This window comes from Lutjanus erythropterus, chromosome 10 (genome assembly GCF_056507025.1).
Source record: "Lutjanus erythropterus isolate fLutEry1 chromosome 10, fLutEry1.hap2, whole genome shotgun sequence".
NCBI lineage: Eukaryota > Metazoa > Chordata > Actinopteri > Lutjaniformes > Lutjanidae > Lutjanus > Lutjanus erythropterus.
In genome coordinates, this window is record NC_139326.1 from 1,449,298 (window position 1) to 1,468,029 (window position 18,732).

The 18,732-nt window shown below is 36.7% G+C and overlaps 1 protein-coding gene across 1 annotated transcript; it reads left to right on the forward strand.

Annotated features, from left to right (window-relative positions):
• Positions 1-5,477: 5,477 nt before the first annotated feature.
• Positions 5,478-18,313, forward strand: LOC146319763 (transmembrane protein 150A-like). Its single transcript, XM_084727804.1, has 8 exons — positions 5,478-5,531; positions 10,470-10,745; positions 12,333-12,380; positions 12,480-12,566; positions 12,952-13,019; positions 16,156-16,283; positions 16,370-16,547; positions 17,617-18,313. Exons 2-8 carry the CDS (start codon positions 10,681-10,683, stop codon positions 17,916-17,918), a joined length of 876 nt encoding a protein of 291 aa, XP_084583930.1. The 5' UTR covers positions 5,478-5,531; positions 10,470-10,680; the 3' UTR covers positions 17,919-18,313.
• The last annotated feature ends 419 nt before the right edge of the window (positions 18,314-18,732 follow it).

Sequence of the window (18,732 nt, forward strand, 5' to 3'; positions counted from 1 at the left end):
ATGTATGTATGCATGGTCATATGTATGTATGTATGCTCATATGTATGTATGCATGGTCATATGTATGTATGTATATATGCTCATATGTATGTATGCTCATATGTATGTATGTATGCATGGTCATATGTATGGCCATATTTATGTATGTATGCATGTATTCTCATATGTATGTATGTATGTATACATGGTCATATGTATGTATGTATGCTCATATGTATGTATGTATGCATGGTCATATGTATGTATGTATGTATGTATGTATGCTCATATGTATGTATGCATGGTCAAATGTATGTATGCTCATATGTATGTATGCATGGTCATATGTATGTATGTATATATGCTCATATGTATGTATGCTCATATGTATGTATGTATGTATGCATGGTCATATGTATGGCCATATTTATGTATATATGTATGTATTCTCATATGTATGTATGTATGTATGTATACATGGCCATATGTATGTATGTATGCTCATATGTATGTATGTATGCATGGTCATATATATGTATGTATGTATGTATGTATGTATGTATGTATGTATGTATGTATGCATGTTCATATGTATGTATGTATGTATGTATGTATGCATGGTCATATGTATGGCCATATTTATGTATGCTCATATGTACGTATGTATGTATGCATGGTCATATGTATGTATGTATGTATGTATGTATGTATGTATGTATGTATGTATGTATGTATGTGTGTATGTATGTATGGTCATATGAATGTATGCATGGTCATATGTATGTATGGTCATATGTATGTATGTATGTATGTATGTATGTATGGTCATATGTATGTATGTATGTATGTATGTATGTATGTATGTATGTATGTATGCATGGTCATATGTATGTATGTATGCTCATATGTATGTATGTATGGTCATATGTATGTATGTATGCATGGTCATATGTATGGCCATATTTATGTATGTATGTATGTATTCTCATATGTATGTATGTATGTATACATGGTCATATGTATGTATGTATGCTCATATGTATGTATGTATGCATGCATGGTCATATGTATGTATGTATGTATGTATGTATGTATGTATGTATGTATGCTCATATGTATGTATGTATGTATGTATGTATGCATGGTCATATGTATGTATGTATATATGTATGGTCATATGTATGTATGTATGCTCATATGTATGTATGCATGGTCATATGTATGTATGTATGCTCATATGTATGTATGCATGGTCATATGTATGTATGTATATATGCTCATATGTATGTATGCTCATATGTATGTATGTATGCATGGTCATATGTATGGCCATATTTATGTATGTATGTATGTATTCTCATATATATGTATGTATGTATACATGGTCATATGTATGTATGTATGTTCATATGTATGTATGTATGCATGGTCATATGTATGTATGTATGTATGTATGTATGTATGTATGTATGTATGTATGTATGTATGTATGCTCATATGTATGTATGTATGTATGTATGTATGTATGCATGGTCATATGTATGTATGTATTCTCATATGCATGTAGGTATGTATGTATGTATGTATGTATGTATGTATGGTCATATGTATGTATGTATATATGCTCATATGTATGTATGCTCATATGTATGTATGTATGTATGTATGTAGGTATGGTCATATGTATGTATGTATGTATGTATGTATGTATGGTCATATGTATGTATGTATGCTCATATGTATGTATGCATGGTCATATGTATGTATGTATGTATGCTCATATGTACGTATGCATGGTCATATGTATGTATGTATATATGCTCATATGTATGTATGCTCATATGTATGTATGTATGCATGGTCATATGTATGGCCACATTTATGTATGTATGTATGTATTCTCATATGTATGTATGTATGTATGTATACATGGCCATATGTATGTATGTATTCTCATATGTATGTATGTATGCATGGTCATATGTATGTATGTATGTATGTATGTATGTATGTATGTATGTATGTATGCATGGTCATATGTATGTATGTATGTATGTATGTATGTATGTATGTATGTATGTATGCATGGTCATATGTATGTATGTATGCTCATATGTACGTATGTATGTATGCATGGTCATATGTATGTATGTATGTATGTATGTATGTATGTATGAATGGTCATATGTATGTATGTATGCTCATATGTACGTATGTATGTATGCATGGTCATATGTATGTATGTATGTATGTGTGTATGTATGTATGGTCATATGAATGTATGCATGGTCATATGTATGTATGCTCATATGTATGTATGCATGTATGTATGTATGTATGTATGTATGTATTCTCATATGTATGTATGTATGTATACATGGTCATATGTATGTATGTATGCTCATATGTATGTATGTATGCATGGTCATATGTATGTATGTATGTATGTATGTATGCATGGTCATATGTATGTATGTATGTATGTATGTATGTATGTATGCATGGTCATGTCTATGTATGTATGCTCATATGTACGTATGTATGTATGCATGGTCATATGTATGTATGTATGTATGTATGTATGTATGTATGTATGCATGGTCATATGTATGTATGTATGCTCATGGATCAGTCATTCAGTCCTGGAGCTGATTTTAGCTTCCTTTTCTATCTATCTATCTATCTATCTATCTATCTATCTATCTATCTATCTATCTATCTATCTATCTATTTTCACTGGTATTTTTGTGAAAAATGATCAAAATGAGTTTCCTCACGACAAATAACTAAATAAAGTATGATAGAGAAATGGGTGTATCTCAGAACTATATGCAGTTATCTAAAATACTTGGTACCAATGAATGGAAAACTTCAGTTTTAACAATTTGTGCTGTAAATCTAAAATTTAGCATGTCAAAGGAGTATTAAACTTATTTTGTGAGTTGAGATTCAACTTTTGTGATGTTTAGCCAAATGTCCTGACAGTTTCCCCTCCAGTTGGAAAAAAATTATGTCAGGCGTTTCCTTAACAATAAATATTTAGTTGTTAGTCATTAATAGGTTAAGTTTGGCAGGTTATTTTATTTATTTATTTTTTGTCAGGATAAATTTTTCAAAGTGTTTGTTGTTGTAAAACACAAACAGAGAGCAGAGTAATTAAAACTCTATTGGAAGAAAACAAAAATTATTTTTCTTCTTAGTGCTATTTAGAGCATGGGATAGACTCTTGTGGCTGAAATGAGTCTGACAACAACAAGTGCTTCCAAAAATTATCCTGAATATAAATAAATAAATAAATAAATAGAATAAATCACCTGTTTTTCATCTGTTTTCACAGTTGGAAAGTGACCTTGGCAAAACTTTTTTCCCGCCTGTTTTGAAATTGTTCTTCAGTCATAAACACAGAAAAGAAAAAAAAATACCACAATGGATCATCAGATTTTTTCTCTCTTGGGGCTTCCATAGTGGACTCATTAATATCTTCTCAAAGATTCATTCAAGATTGGATGACAGTTAATAAACATGTTCATAAGAGACACCTGCTCTCGTCCTGAATGTCACTGATGACTCATCAGACCTCTGAGAGGATTAATTTGTCTCCTGCAGTGTTAATTTACCTGAACAGCACTGACCGTACCTGTGAGCTCAGTATCACTGTGAACAAGACTCACCTGACAAATATTAATGATAATATATAATAAATGCATTTAAATGAGTGGTACTGTGGCGAGATTTGGTTTTTTGAATACTGAGTGAACTGTTCACAACTATTTTACTTCTCCTAAATAGATTTGTGGTTTAATGACTGGGTGTGTTCCCCGTCTCCCATGCAGGTCACAGTTTTCTGATGAATACTGATCAGGTTTTTGCTATTAGAACCACCAGAGTACATGGAACGTTCTGCCTATTGACACTGAACTCAGACACACTATGACTGGCTAATTGCAGGTTGCAGTTGCATAACGCATCATTTCCTTAATTTCCACACAACTTGTTTTACACAAACAAATTAAAAAAATAATAAATAATCAAAGTCTCATTCAACAAATAGCTAATAGCTAATTTCACTAAAATAGCAGGGTAGTTTGGTTTGGTTTTGGTTTCTAATAATTGTTTTTATCAGGTAGGAAGTGTCATTATACCTCTGTTTGCACCTTTTATCTAATTTTGCATAATCTGCATCATATATCACTGTTTCTTCTGGCACAGGCTGATTTCTTTGATTCAGACAGGAAAATAGCTATTGTTGCATTAATTTTAATTATTAAGAAGGAGAAATTAATGTATTATTTCACACTCTATTCAAGGAGCTTGATCAGCTGTGATTAAAAGAAAAGAGATAAATAAAAACAGGTCTTTGTTTATGACATCAGTATGAAATTGTAGCTTCATGTAGAATTGTATTTTCGATAACAGATCTGATTCTCACCAGAACTTTACATTAATGCTTCCTTTGTCCTCATGTACTTTAGTTTTATTCTATTTTTTTCTGCCTTGTTTGGTTTTATTTCCTACTATAAAGCACTCTGTAACATTGGTAAGAAAAGTGCTATATAGATAAAGTTCATTATTATTATTATTATTATTATTATTATTATTATTATTATTATTATTATTATTAGTTATTATTATTATTATTATTATTATTATTAGTAGTAGTAGTAGTAGTAGTAGTAGTAGTAGTATTTGTTTCAGGTTTGGTAAGTGTGTGTCACATTAACATTTTGAATTAAATCAGTGGAAAGTCATGTGTTGCAGTGTAAAGTGTCTCTTCTCTCCAGCAGAGGTTGATATTGCAGTGATGTGTGACACTACAGATATTATAATGTACATATATACTGTATACAGTCCATACAGAGCCACTGTCACACTGTGAGTTTGGACAAACTTGGATAAACACTTGAACCTCCTCCACACTGACATTACAGCTGTGAAGTTTTGTGATGGAGTTTGCAGTTAAAGATAAACAAAGGTCATATTAGAGTCTTTGTGTTCCATGTTTGTTCTGCTGCACCAATTCCAACACTGTGTAAAACATATATAAAACAACACGTGATCATATGTTAATCCGTTTTATACTGAATTGAAAACAGTACAAAGACAATATATTTGTTGTTAATGTTTTAAAGCTAGTCTAAAATAATATAGTTATCATTGTTATCAGCAGAGGTGGAACTACTCAAGTTATTGAAATGTGGTCATTCTTGTATTTGTACTTTTTATTTTTTCAAGTCTGTAATTTTACTTATATGCATTAATTACTTTCGGAGTGGGCCTATGATTCAAATCCAGATCTTTTAATCTCAAATGGACCAGTGAAAACCATGAATACAGACAAAAAACAAACTCTGCCACAACTTCCATGTTTCAGATGATAAACAAATACATATTGTTTTGAGCATAATAATTCCCTAAAATCCTGTTTGTCTTGTTTTATTTTGAAAAGCCTGACCGGACGTTGTTTCAGCGGTTAGCCTCCTGTGCTCAGAAATCGGTGTTTTTAAAGGGAAACTGAAGGTTGTTGAGGTCTGTGGAGGCTCAGCAGGTTGAAGGTAGGTGTAGACCGGTTCATCTGTCTTCTCTGTCCCTGTCTCGTCCCTGTCCCTGTCCTTTGTCTGTCTCTTAGTGAGCAGTTTATCGCAGGTTAGCGGAAATCCAGATGCGGCCAAGTGTCAAGTCCAGACAAACTGGTGAAGTGCTAACAGCTAACAGCTAGCAGGGCTGAAGCTAATAGGCTAACGGTACCGTTAGCCGGTTAACGGGAGGCGGAGAGCAGGCTGTCGGGACTCAGGGATGCCGCTCCGGATGTTTGGCTGCTGTATCTGACTCCGGAGGAGTGGATAAATATAATTTAGTGTTTTTTATAATTCACTGTCACAGTTGTACCGAGTCTATAAGTACAGTGGCGAATACCTCATCTGAAAGGCTGTGGGGGGTGCGGGTGTTATGGCCCCCCGTCCACAGACACACACACACACACACACACACACACACACACACACACACACACACACACACACACAGAGAGAGAGAGAGAGAGAGAGAGAGACAGTGTTACCTTTGAATAAGTCTGTATCCTCCAGTTAGCTTAGCTGCTTCTAAGAGACCAGTGAAGAATATTAATATAAATATGATAACAGTTTTACTGTGTATCTTACTGCATTACATCTACACTACACTGAACTTTCACCAGGTCTTCATAAAATGATCTACTGTCTTTATGGATTATTATCACAAGTTCACATTTACTGTGTCTGTGCATGGTTTTCACTGTGAGCTTGAGATTTGACAATAATAATTAACATAGTTTTCTGTGTCATGTCACATGTAACCCATTGCAGCAGTGTTACCGATATTATAAATTATAACAGCTAATAGAGATGCATGATATGGATTTAGCCATTTAGATCATTTAGATCACCATTAATCACCCGCCTCTCAAGAACGAGACAACTGATAGTTTTACATTTTTGAATTTGAAAAAGAAATTTACATAAGCTCTAGTGTATGCACACCTGACAGTATGAAAGATTTAGTGAGAATAGAGCTGCAACACTTAATTGATTATTAATTGATAACTAAATTAATTGCTCATTATTTTTATAATTGATTAATTGGTTTGAGGATTTTTTAAGAATTAAAGTAAAAATTCTCTGATCTCAGCTTCTTATAACAATTTATCAACGCACATAATAATAATAATTTATTGACCCCAAGAATTATTGCAGATCCTGAATAACTAATAATGAGAAAAATAAACTTTTGATACCGGAAATCAAAACTATTAGATTTTTTGTGCACATTTATGACCGTATACTCAAGAACCTCCTGTGATTCACAATTTTTTAAAAGCCTGTATAAAACCTATAGTGTTTCCTCTTACCCAGCAGTACGGGGTGCAAGTCATAAACAACCGCTAGACTAAAACAAGTCTTAACTACTAGCAGTTTTGTGGAGTAACTAATATTCACAAGCCCAATCTACAGATGGAGTGGAGTCTGCCGTGTTTCTACAGTAGCCCAGAACAGACAAAACAGACTCTGGCTTTAGATATGGCCTTTTGCCTTTATTTCACGGCCTGCATGCTTGGAAGGGGGAGATTGAGGTGAACAGTTGGTTTCAGTCTATAAGCTCATTGCTAAATGCCACTAAATCATACACACTGGTCCTTTAAAAGTTAAAACTTATCTATTAATTAGGGATGGCTTTTTTTCTCGGTGAGCAATTGTATAAGGTGTTTAAATCCAAGTTGATCACTCCCACCGTCAGAAAATCTGTGCGTCGGTCACCACTTTGCCCAGGCGTTGTCACAGCAGGAAATGCATGTAGTGCCTTCCAGAGCCCATTTTTTATTAATGCAAAATCTTAAAGTGACTTTGTGTAGAATTTTTGAAAATGTCTGTTTCTCTTTTCAACCCCTACTGGTATTTTCGAAACAGCAACTCATGTCCTGCAGGTTGCATGTTTTCATAGGTTCCTGTATGTTTTTTTTCCTGGCTTTGCAAGCTTCACTATCTAGTGTGAACACTAAAACGATCTCAACTCTCGACGAGTATTCTGGCCTTTGCTCAGAGCTCCATATTTGACAGCTCTTCAGAAATCTTTACAAACACTCTACTGCTGACTGTATACATTCAGAAGAGGGAACAAACATTAAGAGGAAACAGCTACACTTGAACGTTGAGAGGAGGAGAACTACATAGATCTATGAAACAAAAGCTGTGTGTGAACCTTTATAGAACTCTAGTGTCAGTGTTTGCTCATGGAATTGACCTGAGAAAAGGAGAACATGATTTAAACAAAGGAAACACGACTCAAAGGATAAAATGTACCAATAATGTAACATCACTGACTTGAGCTACAGATGATGTGGCTGGTATAAATCTGCCAAAAAGTGTTACATTTCTCAGTCTAATCAGTAGATTAAATACATTACATTTCCACTTTCCAGTACACCTTTATCTCAATGGTGCGTCAAATAAAACAGCAAAAGAAAAATTAAGTATCAGCTACAAATTTTGAATTAATGTCAAAGTCAGAGAGGATACTCTTACCTTAAAGTTTTAATTTGGAATATTTCTTACTGATTTTGAAAAAAAAAATATTGAAGATTGTTTTGACTGATATTACAGTTACGATATGATTTATGTTATATTTGTGATAAATGATTTTAAATCATTATTCTTTTTTTGATTCAAAAACATGCTAAAATCACTATTATTTATTTATTTATTAGCAGGAATCTGTACCAAATGAAGATGTTTTGTTAAGTGTGTAGAATCTGATTTGTAGGACGGCACATCTCTGCTTCAGGACATTTATTAAGTTTTTTGACAAACATCTTGCCTTTAACAAATATTGCACCTCCTGCGATTTGAAGTGCAGAAAGCCATGTTATGATTTTGCTAAAATTCGATTAATAATTGTAAAGACTGTCAAACTCATTTACAGATTTTAGAGAAAAGTGTTCGGTCAGCAGTACACACTCCAAACAAAGCTGATTCACAACAGCTGTTGAGCTGCTGTCAGATGTGATGTTGAGAGCAAATGTCCAGATTCTCTCTGTGACTCGAGCTCTGTTTGTTTAATGATGTCCATGCAGATGGAGGAGCTTGTGTGGCAGATGGGGGTGGTCACTGGGGTGGGTCACTCATTGTCTTTTGGAGTATGGCGTGCGGGGGGGGGGGGGGGGGGGTCAATAATGGGCATCTGTCTGCAAACGCTTAACCACACCAGACTCTTCCTTGAAAGACCTGTCTGTACTCCTGGTGACGTCTGACAAAACAAGCTAAGAATCTAACGGTGCAAGTGGAGGATATGACAAAAACCAGTCTGTGTTAAAATGTCAAACTGAAAATTGATGTGACACTGGAGCCTCACTGTAAACTCACTGTAACTGTAGACTTGGATGGTATCTACGGTTTTTTTTTTTTTTATACCTCCATACCGTCACTGTAGTGGTATTCTGGGAGCTCGACTGTACTCCTCTGCAGACAGTACTCCCCTTGCATGTGAAACTGTTGCAATAAGTGATGAAAGCTAAAGAGAGAGAAGAAGTGCAAAGGTCAACGTTACAGAATGCTTAATCTCATAAGACAGATATTATAAACAGGGCTGCACAATTAATCACATTATTATTGAAGGTGCAATATGGTCAGATGCACTATCCAATCCACAGAACCAGAATGCATTATGAAGTATTGTAGTGCTGCAGAGATGCAAAAATAATAATTCCCATTAATCGTATTGCATATCACAACCACAGTTTCAGTCAAAATAATCACAATATGATTTTTTTTTTTACCACATCATGCCGCCCTAATTCTGAAAGTTGTATAAAAACAATTCAATCATGTTAACACTGCCTTATGAGTGAGTTTGACCTTTCTGTGGGAACAGGAGCTCCTTTTCATTTGGATCAGTCTGTGTTAGTTCACAGTATATTCCCTCCGAGTCGAGGACACACATGTGACTGTACGTTGTGTAAACTGATCCAGCCTGTGTTGTTCCAGCTGACCTTGGCTGAGTCCTCAGTCTCAGGGTACACTGACTTCACCCCGACAAAAGCTTCATGCGGCTCGATGTTTCTCTTCAGGAGGAGCTTTTACTTCTTGTGTAATCAGAGTTGGTATGATTTAGATAAAAGTGACCATGAAATGTGGACATCACCAAATTGTAGGAAGGGTAGCAGAAACAAGTCTGTTGAATAATTCTGGAGCGTTTCATTCGGAGCATGTTTCAGATTTTGTTTGCAGGCAGTCAGAATCAAAGAGCAAGAGTTTGTCTTAATAAACACTTTTACACAGTGATTGAGCAACAACATTATACAAGAAGAGAATCAGATTCTAGTTTGTTCAACAAGGCAACACGACTCTTTCATTTACATAACATATCGTACATATTTTTATATTTTTTCATATTTTATTGTCAAATTTCTATTTATGCTTCTTGACTTGCTTGTTATCATTCTTTATATTTTTATGCTTACTGTGTTGATTGTTATGACAAAAATACTGACATGCAGATATATGTTGACACTGGATATTTGAAACGCTTTCAATATTTATTTTTCGCAGTATCGATACTGTGGTACGAACTATACTTTCTCTCTTCTCTCCGACAGCGAGTCGACACACACTTCTGCAGCGCCCGTATAGCCCCGCCTCCTCTCATTAATCACAGCTTTCTTCTTCTCATCACTCATCCTATTTTTCTGTTTTTCTTCCTATCCATCATCATATATCTCTGTTATATTTATCTTTTAATAAAAAAAAACTAAAATTTTACGCCCTCAGTGTTGAGTCAGTTTTCCCCATGGTAGCGAAATTTGTATTGAATATCAATATTGTTCCAAATATTGTATGGAAATGAGACATTACAGTATCGTGACAACACCATTATGCACCAAAACACCAAGTCTCTGTATGTGAAAACCTGCTTGGTGATAAACGTGATTCTAATGCTGACAACTGTTCCTCCGCTTCTTTCAGGTTGCTGCTGGTTGCAGGGCCCTGTGGAGCAGAAGAGCTGTGCCATTCCCCCTTTTTTCCTCTCATGTCCCCCCCTGTGTGTTTCCCTGTGTGTTAGTGACCCCACACCCCCATCCACCCCCCACCTGATCCCTCCCGTCGTGTCGCCACTCCTGCCTGAAGCTCCCCTCTCACCCCATGCTTGGGACAAAGCCAGCTCACTGCCAGCCCAATGACTGCCTGGATCGTCCTGCCTGTCAGCCTGTCTGCCTTCTCCATCACAGGAATATGGATCGTGTGAGTTACACTGACGCTGGACTGCATCACATACAGTCTGCTGTCACACTGAAGCGTAATGTGTTCACATTATAAAGTGTACAGCTGGGGCAAGTACAGATTTATAGAACTGTTTAAATGGACAACACAAGATCTTTGCATAATCAAAAAATAAAGATGAAAATTATAAACAGGAACCTTTAGTTCCAAGTTATGGAGCCTGGGAAGGGAGTAATATTCCGACAAAAAACACTGACACTAAAAGTAGTATGTTTATGAGAAAAAAACCCACAAATTCCCTTGGAAAAATGTGGATATTATATTACATTATAAAGTCATAAAATTGCAAGGAAAAAAATAGAAAAATAGTGATTTCTTTTGTTTAGAAACCACATCATTTCATTTTGCAAGGCTGGATCAACATCAACACACCACAACTACCTGCAGAGGATGAGCTAATCAAATTATACTTTGCAAAAAGTTAATGAAATACATAAAGGTTGGTTAATTTGATGATTTGTGACCTGCTGAACAACAGATCAGGTGAATTTCCTGTAGATGTGACCAGTGATATCCCCGAATCTGTCCATTATACTTTAGTTCCTGATGTACAAAAGTTATCGACTCATCATAATCAGCTGTTACATGCAAAACAACACACTGACTGGATGAGGTGAGAGTGTTTGTGCATCAGGAACTCCTGAGGTTCAGTCAAAACCTTGCAAATGAAGTGTGATGTTTTTTTCCTGTAAATTTGTGAGTTTAATCTCAGAGAGTTTTTGAGTTTTTTCTTGCAAATTTATGACTTAATAATCTCAGAATATTGTTTTTTTTTTTCTCAGAAATGTGTCTTTCCTTGTGAATTTACCACTTTAATCTCTGAGAATATTGACTTTTTAGGATTTTTTTCCTCTTAACTTTGTTTTTCTAGTAAATTTATAGTTTTCTAATCTCAGAGAAAATCCATGTTTTTTTCTTGTAAATTTGATTGTTTTTCTTGTAAGTTTACCACCTGAATCTCAGAGAATTTTTTCATGCAAATTAATGACTTTATAGTCTCAGATAATTTTCACATTTTATTCTCATAAGTCTGTGATTTTTTTCATGCAAATTTATGGTTTTATAATTTCAGAGAATATCCTAGGTTTATTTCCATAAATCTGTTGTGTTTTTCTCATAAAGTTACCAGTTTAACCTGAAGGAATATCCAAGTCCTGTTCTCATAAAAAAAACTTTTTGTGTGTGTAAATCTGTGATTTTCTTTTTTATGTCTTAGAGAATCCAAGTTTTTTTGGCATGTACATTTACAACTTTAATCTCTAGAAATTCTTGGAAAGTTTTTTTTTTTTTTTAGAATATTCTCTCCCTTCCCGTCTCCATATTTTTTCCTGCTATAATATAATAATGAGGCAACCATCCTGTCTGATGACTGTTAATATTTGAGTATATTCATGTGCTCCAGTGAGTATCGTGTCCTGTTGAAGGACCCTTTCTCTCCAGCCTGTTATAATCCTCAGCAGCTCCACTTGTTGTGTCATCAAGGATTAGAATACTTTGCTTGTTATTTGACAATTCTTCCTTTAAATTCTGGTGTTTGTTGTTCCACAGGTACGCCATGGCTGTGATGAATCACCATGTTTGTCCTGTGGAGAACTGGTAGGTAATTTTCCTCTTTTGAATAAATGGTCATAAAGCTCTTTTAACATCCCACGTTTTCACTTTTTAAAATCTGAACTCCTTGTGCCACGGCCACAGGTCTTACAATGTAACGTGCACAGAGGAGCTGCCCCGACCAGGCTTCCCCAAGACCTGCTGCACCATCCAGGACATCCCCCTCATCAGGTCTCTGTGCCACCTCTCCTCCACATTGTTTCTGCAGAATACAAAAACTGCTTTGTGTCAGCATAAGGCCTTGAGGCATGAATCAGCACCTTGTTATGTTGTAACTCTGTGACAGTCATTAACCCACGCTTTGCATAAATTGCATTTGTCTAATCTACAAATAAGCCTCTAACCACGGGCGAGTACAAAAGCACTCTTGTAAAAAGGCATCATGAGACTCTCAGGCTTTTTCTGCAGGAAAGTTCTCATCTACATTTTAAATCCAGATACTACATCAGAGCCAGTGTTTTACTTTCTTCTACAGTCACATGTGTGATCACTGTCATCTGTTCCTGAGTGGTTGTATGTTAAAACACTGACAGCTGTTTTGTTTTGTGTGTTACAGTAAATGTGGCTCCTACCCTCCTGAAAGCTGTCTGTTCAGCCTGATCGGCAACGTTGGAGCCTTCATGGGTAAGGCCACTTTCTAACTTAGTTTAAAAACACACACTCGTGCCATGAACTGTGCAAGAGTTACATTCTTTAAAGGAATAGTGCAACATTTGTGGAAATGTGCTTATTTGCTTGTTTGCTGAGACTTCGATGAGAGGATTGAATCCAGTCTGATGTTTGTACAGTAAATATTTAGCCTCTGATACGATTATCTTATCTTTAATCTCTATAAACAGACATCTGCATATGAATGTACAATCTGCAGACAGGGGACAAGATTTTGGTATCAGTAATGTTCTGGTTTCCATTTGTAGTATTGACCAATCATGTTTAAGTGGACTTTGGTTGCATGCAGTTAAAACAGTTTGTGTGGAAAGGAAAGGAGGGGAAACATTGGATAAAATGCAGTCTTGGAACCCATCAGCTATTGTTTGACAATGATTTAGCATTTTTTTAGCTTTTTTATAATTTATCTGTATTCATATTCAGATACAATCCATTCATAGACGTCGTGTCTCAACTCCGTTCTCATGTCTCAGTTTGATAATCAGACTGTAAACTATGACGAGTGAATGAAAGAGGAAGTCATGGACTGAATTTCTGATATCTGGATACACCTGAGGCCCCAAAAATGTGAAATTATTCTAGAACTGCAACAATTAATCAATGATTTGGTTAATTGATTATTAATGCACTATTAAATTAATCACCAACTATTTTGATCATGGATTAATTTTTGTGAGTAATTTTTAAAATAAAAAAAATCAAAATTTTCTGATTTCAGCTTCTTAAATGTGAAAATTTTCTGGTTTCTTTACTCCTCAGTGACAGTAAACTTAATATCTTTAAGTTAATTAAATAATTGAATGATAACAAAATGAAAATAATTGTTAGTTGCAGCCCTAAACTATTCCTTACTATTGAAATGAAGCAGTATGGATAAACTATTCTTTAGTTTTTGTAGTGTAAAAATGTAATGAGAACTCGTGTGCTGCTGTCTGCTCTTGAACGCAGCAGTAATTGATCAGTACAGTTGAGGGTGAAGGTGTTTAATTTGTGTGGTGTATTAATCGTCCACGGTGCCCACAGACATCAGCCTCCAGCCTCACAGAGGGGCTGGAAATAGCCTGTGCTCTCTAATCAATAATGAATGCGGCTTTCCTTTCACTTCCCCCCTCTGTCCTCTCCCTGTATGTACCCTGCATGGCCTTCCTCCTTTACTCCTCCTCCTCCTCCTCCTCCTGTCTTGTTTTATCACCACTCAGCTCTGCCCCCGTTTTCCCTCCTCTGCCCTTAATTGCTTCTGTCCCGCTGTTTTTCCACACTCCTCATTTTTATTCCTACATGTCATTTCTGTCCCTTCTTTTCTCGGCCTCTTCCTCTCTGCTCATCTCTGTATCAGCTGTCTGGATGTGTCTGTACTGTTGGTGTCTGTACTGTTTTTGATCTGTGTTTCACTGTCTTGGTGGTTGTACTGTAACAGACTGTAACCTGCTGGTTTGTAGTTTTTCGATGCTCCGCCTGCCAAATAAAATGCTCTTTTACGTAACCAGAGATGTCAATAGTTGACAGAACACATCCTGTCTGAGACGGCAGTAAAAACAAATCAGATGGTCTGAGATCAGCAGAATGACGTCAGTCACATGACCGTCCACCAGCTACAGAAAAAACTACAAAGAAAGAGCATCAAGTTTAATGATGCGTCATGTTTTTGCTCCACTCCTCCCTGACAAACGGCCTTTTTGGCCATTTTTATGCAGACAGACGGGGTCTTTAGAGGGAGCTGGGTCAACAGTAAACCTGTTGTGGATTTTGTGTTTTCTTCAGGCGTCTAACTCACATTTTGAAAGTTTAGAGTGTATAGGGCACTGGTTCCCAGCCTGGGGCTGTCGACCCCACTGGGGGTCACCAAAGCTTCAGACGGGTTGCGAAGCCTTCTGGAGGTCTTTTTAAGTATAGGTCATTATTCAATAGGGGTGTCACATTTTCAACATTAAATCAAAAACCGATCAAAATGACTTTTTAATTCAAGATTTGATTCAAAAGGCAGGCTCGTCAGTTCTCACATTTTCATTTTCACGCTTGTCCAAAGAAAGTCAACACCACTTCAGAGATGACAGTGTGGCCTGGCAGCCATTATATCACACTCGATACTCGAGAATCTAACAATGGCAGAGCTGTCAGTGCTAAAAAGAATATCTAAATCAAAAAATGGAATCAGTTGTGACCTGAACAACTGGATCAAATCAGATCAAACTTCTGAAAGTGCACAGTGAAGACACAAGCTGCCTTCACTCTGCATCAGAAAACTACACAGTTACACACAGCTTAAGAGTTAATAGAATAATGATCAAGCGACAGGGAGAAGAAAACACAGATCAGATATGTTTGTTAAAAATGTAAAAAATAATAGACAGAATTGTATGATGTTTGAGAAAAAGTTTGGGAACTTCAGGTGTAAGGGCTCAGACCCCATGATGCTCTATCATGTCTCACACGTAATTTGGTACAATAGTTAACCATTTTTGATCACTGGAGAATTGATAAAAATGATCAACAATTAATCAATCAAAAATACCACATTAAGACATCAAGACCTTGAGGAACACCATAGAAAAAATCTTGCTGTGATTTGGGATTAAAACATTTATGGCATTTTTCAGGTAATTGGATAGCGAGCTCTTCTGTTCTGAGGATTCCTCATCGTCCATATTTATATGAAATCCATCCATCCTCTGAAGGCTGCAGGTCTCTAGTTTGTGGTTATGAAGTTTCATGAGGCTGTGATTATCCTAGAGGTCACTACAGGTCAAGTTTCAAACAGTCTTGAGCAGCGTTGCCTACCATGATGGACTCTCAAAAAACCTCAGCCCTCAAAGAATCAGAATGGAAAACTGTTAAAAGCAGGAATCAATAAGCAGAATTGGAATTATTAAAATCTATTTATCTATTTATCCTGACTTTGGAGTGTTACTCAGCTTTCTTCCTGACAAGCTGACATGCTTGGTACCAGTGGATTTCTCAGGTCTTAACATCTCATATGATACCTGCAGAGATTAAACAGTTTGGAATCTGAAAATGTCAAGAAAAATCTGTGAAATACCTTCAACTTCCTGATTTCATGCAGTGTAAACGTGTCCTCTCTCGTGTCCTGCAGTGGTGATGGTGTGCCTTCTGCGCTACGCCCAGGTGATTGAACACAGCCACCGATGTTGGGTCAACACCAGCGCTCTGGTGTCGGGCTGCACCAACGCCGTGGGCCTGGTCATGGTGGGAAACTTCCAGGTAAATATGACATCAGTACACTCGACCTTTTGCTTCTTTTTTTGGATCTCAGACGAGTCTTCTCAGTGTCCCGTTGTGTTTGTCAGGTCGATCACGCCAAGTCTCTTCACTATGTTGGCGCCGGGGTGGCGTTCCCAGCAGGGCTGCTGTTCGTGTGCCTGCAGTGTGTCCTCACCTACCGGGTGGCTGTGACCGCCCTCGACTACTGGATGGCCCATTTCAGAGTGGCTCTGGCACTGGGAGCAATGGTCTCTCTTGTCCTCAGTATCCTTTACTTACTGGTGGGAGGGTCACTTAAAAAATGTTAAAATGAAGTCAGTAATGTAATCCAACTATCACTACATTAAAGTAATGTAACTTGATTACCTCAATAGAAAGTATGGTAACATTTACCAGGTAAATTAGTGTTTGTAATGATTATTTTCATCATTGATTAATTGGCCAATATTTTTTTTCAATTAATCAATAAGTTATTTGGTCAATGAAATGTCAGAAAATGATGAAAAATGTTGATCAAAGTTGAAAAAAAAGAAAAATAAACCAGAAAATATTCACATTTAAGAGCTGAAGTTTTTTTAAATATCAAAAATGACTCAGAATGATTAAACAATTAATTAAAATGTTGTTGAAAAATAGGTCCAAACGTTGGTGTGTTCCACATTTAGAACTATTTAGTCTTTCCTGTAAAGATTATTTTCATTATCAATTATTCTGCTGATCATCTTCTCCATTTAATAGTTAGATATCTCGTCCATAAAATGTCAGAAAATGGTGAAAAATGTTGATCAAAGTTGAAGATGACGTCTTCAAATGTCAGATACTCAGTTTACTGTCAGAGAAAAACACCAGAAAATATTCACATCTAAGAAGCTGAAATCAGAGAATTTAGACTTTTTCAATTAAAAAATGTCTTAAAATTATTAATCAGTGTTCAAAATAGATGCAGATTAATTTAATATTTGATTAATACTGGATTAATCATTGTTTTATATTTGCTGTAGGGTTATTCATTTGTCTGGTTGTTCCTTTCTTTGTTGGACACGATTGATTGATTGTTGAAAATTCTACCCAGAGAAGTATTTTTCCACTAGAGGTCATGATAATCGATCAGCAGCTGTGTGTTCACTGTGTATGGAAGGATATCGTTCTTTATTTTAATCCTACTAATAGTTTTTCTAAATGTATCTGTAATCTGATTACATCTTGGACTACAGTTACCTTTATGTTTGACTTAGCACAGCCAAAAATGTCAGAGCAAAGCTTCAGTCTATCTGGTATTTGTTTTCTCGTGTCCCTGAGATGTTTGTCCTCCTTAATGTCCTCCTCCTCCCAGGCGGCATCTTCTTCATCCACGAGAGCTTCATCCTGCAGCACGCCGCCGCCATCTGCGAGTGGGTCTTCACCGTGGACATCCTGGTTTTTTACGGCACCTTCACCTACGAGTTCGGCACCGTCACCAGCGAGACCATGATGGCCGGCCTACAGCAGAGTCACCACCACGGTTCAGGGGTCATCATGGGCCCCAGGGCCCGGGGCTCGGCTCTGGGCGGGGCCACCAAGGGCCTCAAGTCCCCCGGAGGGAGCAGCACATCCACACATCTCAACTGTACCCCGGAGAGCATAGCCATGTTGTAGCTCTGCAGCAGCCAAAGCTCTGAGACGTCCCTGCAGAGGGAGGACGGCAGGAAGGACAGAGGCGTGGAGAAGATCTGACGTTTAACCATCAAACCAACACCAGGTGACCCGTCTGTACTGCTGTACATCTTTACTTTATTTTCCAACGTCGGTGCGAGCCGCCGCTCCAGTCAAATGTCACGTTTTTTTGTTGAAGGAGGGCTGAATGTGTGGAACCAGTGTGAGACCTGGAACCATGAATGTTTCTGAGATGGCTGTCGGTTTGGGGAATTCTTCACTTGAGTTTGTTGTTTTTTTCTAAACAAACTCCGCCCCCCACCCTCCTTCATGAACTACCTGATGCTTTGTGGCCCACCTGTTCTGGCCTTTTTGCTTATCTCTGCACGGCACACTTTTTGAATGAGAGAAAAAGAATTAATGTTTGAGTTTGCGTAGTCAGTAGAAAATATTGAATGTTTGAGAAGTGAATAGTGAACAGTTTTTTTTTTTTTATGTTTTATGGCCTTTTTATTCAATCAAGCATAATTTATCTGTCACATGATTGGCAAAAATCATTCCACCGACTATTTTATTTGGTTGCACAGATCATTTTAATTTTGATTGTATTTTTAAAATTATTTTTCACAATATGTCCATGTGTATCCTGAGCCATGGTCACAAATACGACCATATTCCATTTCACTGACGTGTGAGTGCAGGAGGCTGAACTGAGTGCGTCTCAATCACTCTGAACTGAGAATCAGTCCATTATCGTCCCACAGGTTGCATGATCGGATGAATTACATTTCATGCTGCCGTTTTCTTTCACTGACTG

Bases quoted from the DNA above. Each gene is read 5' to 3' on its own strand.
- LOC146319763 (XM_084727804.1), top strand. From the start codon at position 10,681: ATGACTGCCTGGATCGTCCTGCCTGTCAGCCTGTCTGCCTTCTCCATC. The intron at 10,746-12,332 runs GTGAGTTACACT...GTTGTTCCACAG, and splicing joins ATCACAGGAATATGGATCGT to GTACGCCATGGCTGTGATGA. The intron at 16,548-17,616 runs GTATCCTTTACT...TCCTCCTCCCAG, and splicing joins AATGGTCTCTCTTGTCCTCA to GCGGCATCTTCTTCATCCAC.